Source organism: Phacochoerus africanus, chromosome 7 (assembly GCF_016906955.1).
Source record: "Phacochoerus africanus isolate WHEZ1 chromosome 7, ROS_Pafr_v1, whole genome shotgun sequence".
NCBI lineage: Eukaryota > Metazoa > Chordata > Mammalia > Artiodactyla > Suidae > Phacochoerus > Phacochoerus africanus.
In genome coordinates this window covers 67,047,223-67,057,118 of record NC_062550.1, presented here as the reverse complement: position 1 = coordinate 67,057,118, position 9,896 = coordinate 67,047,223, and the positions used below count along the sequence as shown (strand labels likewise).

The 9,896-nt window shown below is 38.7% G+C and overlaps 1 protein-coding gene across 2 annotated transcripts in view; it reads right to left on the bottom strand.

Moving 5' to 3' along the window:
• Positions 1-1,338: 1,338 nt before the first annotated feature.
• The window catches only part of LOC125131267 (scavenger receptor cysteine-rich type 1 protein M130), a 33,379-nt gene continuing 24,821 nt past the window's right edge, over positions 1,339-9,896 (bottom strand). For both annotated transcript variants that reach the window (XM_047787620.1, XM_047787621.1), the window contains 7 exons: positions 9,124-9,444; positions 8,032-8,340; positions 7,640-7,675; positions 7,328-7,435; positions 5,857-5,952; positions 4,883-4,935; positions 1,339-1,544 (listed from right to left, as the gene is read on the bottom strand). In XM_047787620.1, the coding sequence (XP_047643576.1) occupies positions 4,913-4,935; positions 5,857-5,952; positions 7,328-7,435; positions 7,640-7,675; positions 8,032-8,340; positions 9,124-9,444 (893 nt within the window). In that variant the 3' untranslated portion in view covers positions 1,339-1,544; positions 4,883-4,912. The remainder of the gene's footprint in view (positions 1,545-4,882; positions 4,936-5,856; positions 5,953-7,327; positions 7,436-7,639; positions 7,676-8,031; positions 8,341-9,123; positions 9,445-9,896) is intronic.

The following is a 9,896-nucleotide window of genomic DNA, read 5'->3' as shown; positions in this document are numbered from 1 at the left end:
TTCTCATGATGCAGGACAGCAGCAGCAAGATGCAGCTCCCAACTGACCACCGGATCACAAGACTAAACAATCATTCTTTACCTAGACAATGATTCCATTTTCGCTTGCAGTGCAGCATTCAATGAATTATGTGAAATATTCAACACTATAAAATAGCCTTTGTGTTATATGATTTTGCTAAACTGAAGGCTAATGTAAGTGTTTTGAGCACGTTTAAGGCAGGCTGAGCTAAGCTATGATATTCAGGAGGTTAGGTGCATTAAGTGCATTTCGATTTAGGATACTTTCAATTTACCATGGGTGTATCAGGAGGTGACCTCATTCTAAGTAGAGAAAGATCTGTATTTGAAATTGACAAGAGGTGTAAAAGAAATAGGAAATGAGCCAAAGGTCATGTTTCTACATAATTGCTTTGAAGCCCTAAGGGCTAGGGAAGGGTGCATGTAGCACTCAAATATCGAGAAAGCATAAAAATCGAGTTGCATCTCACCCTTGGATATTTAACAAGTTAATAGACTCTAAACTTAGTCTTGAATTACCATAAGTCTTTCTTTATATGTTATCCTTTCTTTATGTTAATACATTACACGGATGAGTGATTTTTAGTAAAATATAAGCTTTCATTATAAAAGGTATTTTATTTAGAAAAGACATGGTATGCATTTATTTCAACTTAGTTATGCTGCCCTAAGAAATGGGAAAGTGAGCCATTGAGTCTCTGTGCCCTTATCAGACACTGCTGTGCATTTTTTGTCAGTGACCACTATCACAGTGACAGAAAGCAATGAAAGAACCAATTAGAGTAATACACTGTAGAGATCACCAGATGTAGAGATAACCACATTGAAGTGTTATTATTAACAAACACTTCAATAATCATTAACTTTCCCTTCCTTAAAAAAACCAAAAGGAAAAATAAATTTGATTTGGTAATAAGAAGAAAATCATTATTTAAATCAAACTAGAAAAGGATATATACAAGTGAAAACATTTATATGAAATATGAAAATGCATATTATAGTTATGAAATCCTTAAAAGAATCGAATGGAGTTCCTGCTATGCTTCAGCAGGTTAAGAACCTGCCATAACCCATGAGGACATGGATTTGATCGCTGGCCTCTCTCACTGGGTCAACGATCTGGCATTGCCACAAGCTGTAGCTTAGGTCACAGATGGAGCTCGGATCCAGTATTGCCATGGCTGTGATGTGGACTAGTGGCTGCAGCTCGGATTCAACACCTCCCCCAGAAATTTCCATATACTGCAGGGGCGGCCATGAATATTTTTTTTTTACATTAGAAAGCCCATTCAGAAATTCAGAAAATCAAGAACAAGAATCAGCAATATTCTTTTTTATTTAATGCCCTTGAAAGTCTTACATACAACTTTGAGTAGTCACATTCACCAATCTATTTTTTAGAAATTCAGCAGCAGTCTTTGGAATACCAGGAGACAGAGGACTGTATTGTAATCTTCAGTGTAAGAGGCAGATTCTTGCTCATTCAACAGTCCAGGTCTTCATCAAGGTATCTTAAAGGCTGAACTAAAGACATAAATAGAAAAAAATGTTACTTTCCTCTTCATATGCACATGTGTAGAATTACATTAAAATGTGATATAATGTATTGTGTTACTCATTCACTCACAAATATTAAGAAGCACACTACTTTCCTGAACAGAACACTTAAATGCAATGATTTTCAAACTTCAGTGTACATAAGAATTACTTCTATTCCAGAGAACAACAGTGCAGAAATGCCTTTTTTAAAAGCACCTCCATATGATTCTGAGGCAATGATTCAGTAGTGATTACTCTTTAGGGAAAAAATTTAATCATTATTTATTACATCAGAATAGTATCCATATGTTTGAGATTATCAATCAAAAGTCATTCACAGTCCTCAAGTTTACAGTCTGTTAAAAATGTTTTAATGTTTCTTTACATGTATACATATGATAATTTTATAGATGTAAACATTATGTTTAATTATATTCGATAACATGAACACAAAAGTGAGATGATATTTAATGAATTTTTGTGCATGGTTTTTTTTTGTTGGTTGGGTGCACTAAAATTTTTCCAGCCGCTACCCCACTGACTGATATTCACTTTGTTTCCAGTTTGGGGGCACTACTAACAAGGCTGCAAAAAGGAATTCTCTTCTATTTGTTATATACAGACAAATGGCTTTATCTGTATGGAAGAAATTTTTAGGAGTAGAATTGTTGGATCAAAGGATCTTTGAAGCACTTTAAAAAAAAAAATTAATAGAAGTCTCCAGAATGCTTTCTCCAAAAGCTACCACACCCCTCATTTCCAACAGCAATCTTTGAAATTACATTTTTCTCTTTATTCCCGCCAATAATAAAATTGGTGCTGTTTAAAATTTTTTTTGGTCTGATTTATATAAAGCAATATGTCATTGTTAATCATAATTTGAATTGCCCGGAACTTCAGCATTTTAAAAATATCTAATAGTGGAGTTCCCGTCGTGGCGCAGTGGTTAACGAATCCGACTAGGAACCATGAGGTTGCGGGTTCGATCCCTAGCCTTGCTCGGTGGGTTAAGGATCTGGTGTTGCCGTGAGCTGTGGTGTAGGTCGCAGACGCGGCTCGGATCCTGCATTGCTGTGGCTCTGGCATAGGCTGGTGGCTACAGCTCCGATTTGACCCCTACCCTGGGAACCTCCATATGCCATGGGAAGTGGCTCTAGAAAAGGCAAAAAGACAAAAAAAAATAATAATAATAAAATAAATAAATAAATAAATAAATAAAAATAAAAATAAAAATATCTAATAGTCATTTAAAATTCATTTTGCGTGAACTATTTTTCTTAGCTTTGCCCAATTATTTTTTAGATATTGTCTTTGTCTTAACAATTGGCTTATATATATTATACATTATATATAATGTATATGTGTGTATACAAATTATTGTATATACAATTTGCATACCCATATTAACATTTTTGTACTATATACAATTTATAACAGGTCTATGTGTATGTGTCTATATGTGTGATACTAACACTCTACATTTATATACTTTTAAGAATTCCAACTTTTATCCTTTGTCTCAATTTGTATTTCTCATATGTCATATACAATATTTCTACAAAAAGCCTTACTTTTGCTATATATCATTTCTAAATGTATAGTCCTCCTAAAATTGTTTTTTTGTTTTGTTTTGTTTTGTCTTTTGTTGTTGTTGTTGCTATTTCTTGGGCCGCTCCCGCGGCATATGGAGGTTCCCAGGCTAGGGGTCGAATCGGAGCTGTAGCCACCGGCCTACGCCAGAGCCACAGCAACGCGGGATCCGAGCCGCGTCTGCAACCTACAGCACAGCTCACGGCAACGCCGGATCGTCAACCCACTGAGCAGGGGCAGGGACCGAACACGCAACCTCATGGTTCCTAGTCGGATTCGTTAACCACTGCGCCACAACGGGAACTCCCTAAAATTGTTTTTTAAAAAACAAAATACACCCAGTAACTCATTTCACTACCTTTTCTTTCTTTCTTTTTTCTTTTTTGTCTTCTCTAGGGTCACACTCGTGGCTTATGGAGGTTCCCAGGCTAGGGGTCTAATCAGAGCTGTCTGCAGCTGCCAGCCAACGCCATAGCCACAGCAATGCGGGACCCGAGCCACGGTCTGCGACCTACACCACAACTCATGGCATCGCTGGATCCTTAACCCACTGAGCAAGGCCAGGGATCGAACCCACAACCTCATGGTTCCTAGCAGGGTTCATTAACCACTGAGCCACAGCGGGAACTCCACTACCTTTTCTTTTTGATGTATAACTTATGTTTCTTGCCTTATTCACTTTTTTTCTTTAGTTAGACTTTCCTCCTGAAAGTAAATTATAAAAGGCAATCTGATTGTGTCTTGCCTCAGCTTAATCTTCCAAAGCCCACCACCTCCCCAATAGTCCCTAAAATAAAATATGAGCATGAAATATATCAGACAGGACCATTCATTATTGGGCTCAATGCAGCCTTCCAGCCTAGAGTCTCATCTATTCCCTGTGTCCACATAGGCTGTCCATAATTCCCACACATTGACGGTGAGACCTTCTATTCAACAGCCATGTCTTTGTCAAGAGCATCTTTTATCACTGAATTTTTAGTACTCAAGACACCACTTGTCACCACAAGTATGTTCAATACACAGTTTTGAATGAAAAACTTACTGTTCCTCAAAGATATGATTCTTTTCTATGCCATATTTTGAGATGTCTTTTCCACAATCTTCCCAAATTTTCATAGGCAAGCTTTCTATATTCCTATAGTATCCTATACTATCTTTACCAGAGTATGCACTATATAACTATAGAAACGTCTTATCTCTTTTATGAAATGACTCCTATAATTTTTTTTTTTAATGGCCACATTTGCTGCATATGGAAGTTCCTCACCTAAGGGTTGAATCAGAGCTGCAACTGAGGCCACAGCCATGGCAACACTAGATCTGAGCCCCATCTGCAACCTACGCTGCAGCTTACAGCAATGCTAGATCCTTAACTCACTGAGTGAGGCCAGGGCTCGAGCCCTCATCTTCACAAAGACATCAAGTCCTTAACCCACTGAGCCGCAGCAGGAACTTCCTGTAATATCTTTAGAGGATTTATTCACATTTACTTACCCAGCTTCTCTTAGCAATAGTTGTTGTTTAGAATATATATGTAACTAAAAGATGGACTGAAGTCATAGTTATAAAAAGTTGTTGCATATTCTGAATATGGATTTACAAACATAAACATAGACATGGAAATATATGTGTATATATGTTCTTTTTTTTTTCTAATAACAGAGGAGTTCCCAACTTTCAAAAGGAATGTACCTGTTTTCAGAAATGATGAATAAATTCTTTTTACTCACCTCACCAGGTTATAATTCCCATTTTCCTTTTCATTGTACTTCAGAGTGGTCTCCTTTTTTTCATCCAGAAATAGGAAGAGATTTAGACACAAAAATTAGTCCCACATCATTAAAACCATCTTATTCATTGGAATTTTCTGAAAGGAAGAAAATAATTACTGGGAAATAAATCAGATCTCCCCTCAAGTGCCTTAGAAGCTCTTTGAACTTTAAAAACACTGTTCACAATTAGGAAAACAAACAGTGGGGTTTAAGAAGCACAGCAAGTCTTTCCTATGTCTTATGTAGGTTTTCCTGACTTAGTTTTGGCAAAAATCGAGTCCCTTGGATTAAAGAAGTGAGGAAAGCCCCTCTCAGAAGGTAAGGAATATTGAGAAGCATTGAGTCTTCACAGAGTGAGTGGGGAACGGAATATTTCTTGCAACCTAGCAGAGTTATGTTCCTAGAGGCAGATTTAGTGCACTGGTGCTAAACAGAAGTCAACAGACAGAGAAAGAAGCATTACATAATGGGAAATAAGACTAGTCCTGTGACTAGGGATGGCTTCTGAAGGGATAAAGATATAGAAAATTTAAACTTTTAGGAAAAAATATAATAAATAAATGTTAGAGAAAGGAAAATGGCAGGAAATGGGAATGGAAGAAACTGTGAAAGATATATGAAAAGCTAAACTACCTTTGAGAAGACTGACTTGTTTTAGTGAAAAAAGGTCCAAGCCATCATATTATACTCCATAATCCCTCTGTCAGAAATAATCACGGCCCTCTCAGCCAGAGGTCTCCCCATGACTGCAATTTTTATCTTCCCTAAGAATAATCTGTAGTTCATTCTTGCCTTTCTTCCTCATATGCATCCCAAGCTTCCTATTACAGTTGAGATTTCTTTCTACTGCTGTGCAAAGTAGCATGCCTCAACCTCAACTGCAGCTGCTGATCTGAACCCCAGGGCTACAGCCCCTCAAAGAACCCACGGACCTGAGGGATTTAGCATATCCGTTTCATCTGCTTTCAGGCAAGAATTCATCTCCCGGTATTGAATTTGATGGACAGAATTCTCTCCTCCTGAGAAAACTGATAACAGAGGTCATAGGTTAGGGACTGGGTCATAATAAAACGTTCCCTCCCTATGTGTGCTTTTCCCCAGCAGTGCAAGCATAACGTAGTCATCATCCATACTTTTGACTTGTCTCCAGTCCAGTCTTTTTTTTGTTCAGGTAGTTAAAATTATTTATTTATTTATTTGTTTTATTGGAGTAGAGTTGACTTATAAAATTGTATTAATTTCAGGCATACAGCTAAGTAAATTAGTTATACACACACTCATTCCTTCTCATAGTTTTTTCCATATAAGTTACCACACAGTACCGAGTAAACGCTGCCAAGCCTTTCCCTCATGATGTCACGAACTCAAACGCAACAGGATGCCATCGGATAACCCTGTTTCTTCCCCAAAGACAGGTAGCATTCTTCTGTAATTCATTGGAGATTTGTATAAAATCTATCCTTTCCCAGCCATTCTCACTATAAAGTCCATTTTATCTTTCATCACAACTACTTCAAAATGCTCTCCTTGTCAATATATGGTTCTCTTTCAACCCCTCCGACATCCCGTTTCCAAACAGAACTTTCTAAGGACCTGCCTGCCTATCTCACGCCCCTACCTCATACGCTTTAATAACTCCGACTCTTCTTATCATGCAACACAGAACATCACTATTTGTATCTTCCCTATTCTTCAGCCTTAACAGAAACTTCTCTCTTTAACTCAACTTGTACTCCCCTCCAAAACAACAAATGTGCCCTCTTTTAAGCTTCTCTACACTTGTACATATTTTTCTTCTTTCCTGAAATGCATCTTACCCAGTACTTTGATTTCTGTCTTCAAAATCTGTCTCCAAACTTAGAAGTCTCTGATACTCCCCTTCCCCTTTCAGTAATTACTTTATTCTCTGTGCCTCCTTTGTTCCTTATTCACACGAATGTATAATAAAACATTGCAATTTATTTGTTTACATATTTATCTCTTCCACTAAACTGGAAATTCCATGAAAACAAAAGCACTTGAGTAGCCAAGTCTGAACCATCTTCAGAACCTAGCACATGGCTTGACAGAAGAGTTAAATGAGTAATAAGTATATAGTAAGAGAAAATAAATGTTTGGGGGGATACAGGATTCATCCAGAACCATATAAGCATACTCCTTCTAAACTATCAATTCTCTACTGTCCCCCATTAAACATACATAGCGAGTGTAGGTATCATCAGTACAGCCAATGTGCCTTTTCTTTTCTGAATTCTTGTTCCCTGTTTCGGAGAAACTGCTTAAACCTCTTCCAGGTTCCCTCTTTCTGGCCAACTGATACTTGAATGTAATTTTTTTGTTTTATTATCCAGAGAGGCTTCTTATCCCACAGAAACATTAGAGAGACCGTAATTTTGTTCAGACCTGAGAGCCGCTGCCTCTGTCTTCGCTTCTGAGTCCAAATGAGGAATGCGATGAGACAGGCCAACAGAATGACCCCAAAGATTGCAAGTGCAACAAAAGATGAGTGACCTGAGAACAAGTAAACATCACAAGAGGTGATAATGTCTTAGCTAAAAGACCTGGGTTCCTAGTTACCATCCCTCTCTTGGGTAAGATAACAGATAGCTGAAGTAAATGTCAAATCCTCAAAACTTCTGACTCAAAATGTCTTAACAAGAGGGATTCCACAAAATGCAGACAATGAGTCCCATGTTCTTAAACTTTTTGATATACCTGTGGCATGTAGGGATTCTTGGCTCTTTGCAATTTCTGTAGGAGAAAAGAGAAGAGAATCAGGTCTGGGAGTAAGAATGCAACAGATCTCTGTTTCCTATCTGAGCCTTTAGTGCCTCCTGAACCAGTAAACTGCTCCTTCCCACACAAAGCTAGAGTCCCCTAGTTCTTCCTCCCTCTGCAGGAGGATACATGTAAGTTATGTTCCTCTCCTCGGTGAAGGCCCATGCGTAACAACACAGGTTTTCATCATTCTTCAGACTGAAACATCATGTCTCCCCCTCCACCAGATCCTTAGGCTGGACCTTCCAATCTTTACCCGATGCAGGTCACCGCCCACCCTCTCTTTGCTGCCAGAGCTTCCAAGCTCAATCCAGACTCTCTGCCCTCACCTGAGCACGTCACAGCAGCATCCTCCTTGTGTCCACAGTCACTGTGGCCCCAGGATCTGGCAGGACAATCCCACAAGGAGGTTTCATTCCCCTTGCACTTCACTTCATTGAGCCATATGGGCCCAGTCCCCTGGCCAAATGCTGCCTCTTTTCCTGCCTCCAAAGCTGAGCCACAGCCCAGCTGTCGGCACACCACCTGAGCATCTTCAAGGTCCCAGGAGTCGTCACACACAGTGCCCCAGGAACCTCCGTACCAGATCTCCACACGTCCAGAACAATTAGTGTTTCCTTCTTGAAGTCTTATTTTGTCTGAAAAGTCAGAAACACCAAGATCATGTTTGAGAAGATGGACGCGCCCAAGAGGTCAAAGAGGAAAAGAGAGAGATGAAACTTTTTTTTGAAATCTCTTAAAACTTTGCTTATTTGATGGGCCTTTTAAATTTTATATTTTTTCCAAAATTCGTCTTTATGAAAGCACATGTCTTTCCAGCAAACCAGGTGTATTCCATCCTGGACATAAGAATCTCAGTATGACTTAGAAAACATCAGGTGAATAAAGTTAACATCATAAATGCATAATGTTAAATTCCCTCAAACCGCCAGGTAGATAGAAATCTCCCGGTTTAAAAATATGAGAAAAAGAATGTATATGTAAATAACTGGGTCACTTTGCTGTAGAGCAGAAATTGACAGACATTGTAAATCACCTATAACAATTTTTTTTTGAAATTTAAAACAGATGTAGAATGGAGAAATGATTCAGGATTGATCTTTCTGACTGCTTCTCTCCTTATACTCAGTGCAACAAAAGACTATGTGAAAGAAAAATGGGATGATTCAATAGTCAAATTCTGAATTACATATTCTCTGCTCCTCAACCGTTCACGGAGGAAGCAACTGATTAGAACTTTTGAGAAGACCTTCAGAGCATGATGGTCTTTGGGAAAATGATCACTGATCCTGAATACCTGCACACCAAATTAAACAGAATGAATCTCATCATCCAGGTAGAATAGGGATTACCTAAAGGTTATAAAACTTCTGCTTAGGTAGATAAGAAGATAACAGTGGCGCTAAAGAATGGATACTCACTGGCACATGTGATCCATGTCTCCTCTGAGGGGCTGGCCAGTCTCTTCTTCCATGGAGATGATGGGCACTGCCATAGTGTGTCAGGTCCTTTAGGACACTGAACATTGTCCACCCACATGTGCCTGGACACTGTCTTGTCTGAAGATGCAGGGCTGATGTCCCCTCTGTCTGCACAGCCCAGCTGCCTGCATACCACCCCCACTGTGGCTGGAGACATGCTATTCTTGCCAACGCTGCCCCAAGCTCCGTTGTAAAAAACTTCCAGGCGCCCTGCACAGGTCTCTCTGCTGTTTTCACTGATCAGTCTCAGAGACATGAACTCTGGGATGAAATAGAGAATTAGCACTTTCACATCTTTTCTGAAGATTCAGAGGGTGCTCTCCCTTTATTCTGATGTAAGAATGGCCTTGAAAACAGGTACACTATGTCAGTGACCAGTAATTCTTTAGTAGCTTCTGGATGACTTGGTAGAGCTTATTAAAATATATTTGTTCTACAAATACCTTCTGGCTTTTTAGCCTTGGATTTTATACTTATGGACTGCTTTAAAATACCACCGGTATTTCTAAGTTGAATTCTAAATCTCAAACAAAGGCTCAGAGCCTTTTATCAATTACATGCTTTGGATGTTTTTCTCCCTAAATTACTGTGATTTTAGCTTCATAACCCTATTCTGTTCTCTCTCTCTCTCTTTTTTTTTTTTTTTGGCAATTGTCCCTGATAGTTAAAATTTAGCAAGATACTCAGATGGTAAAACCACTGTTTTGTATACA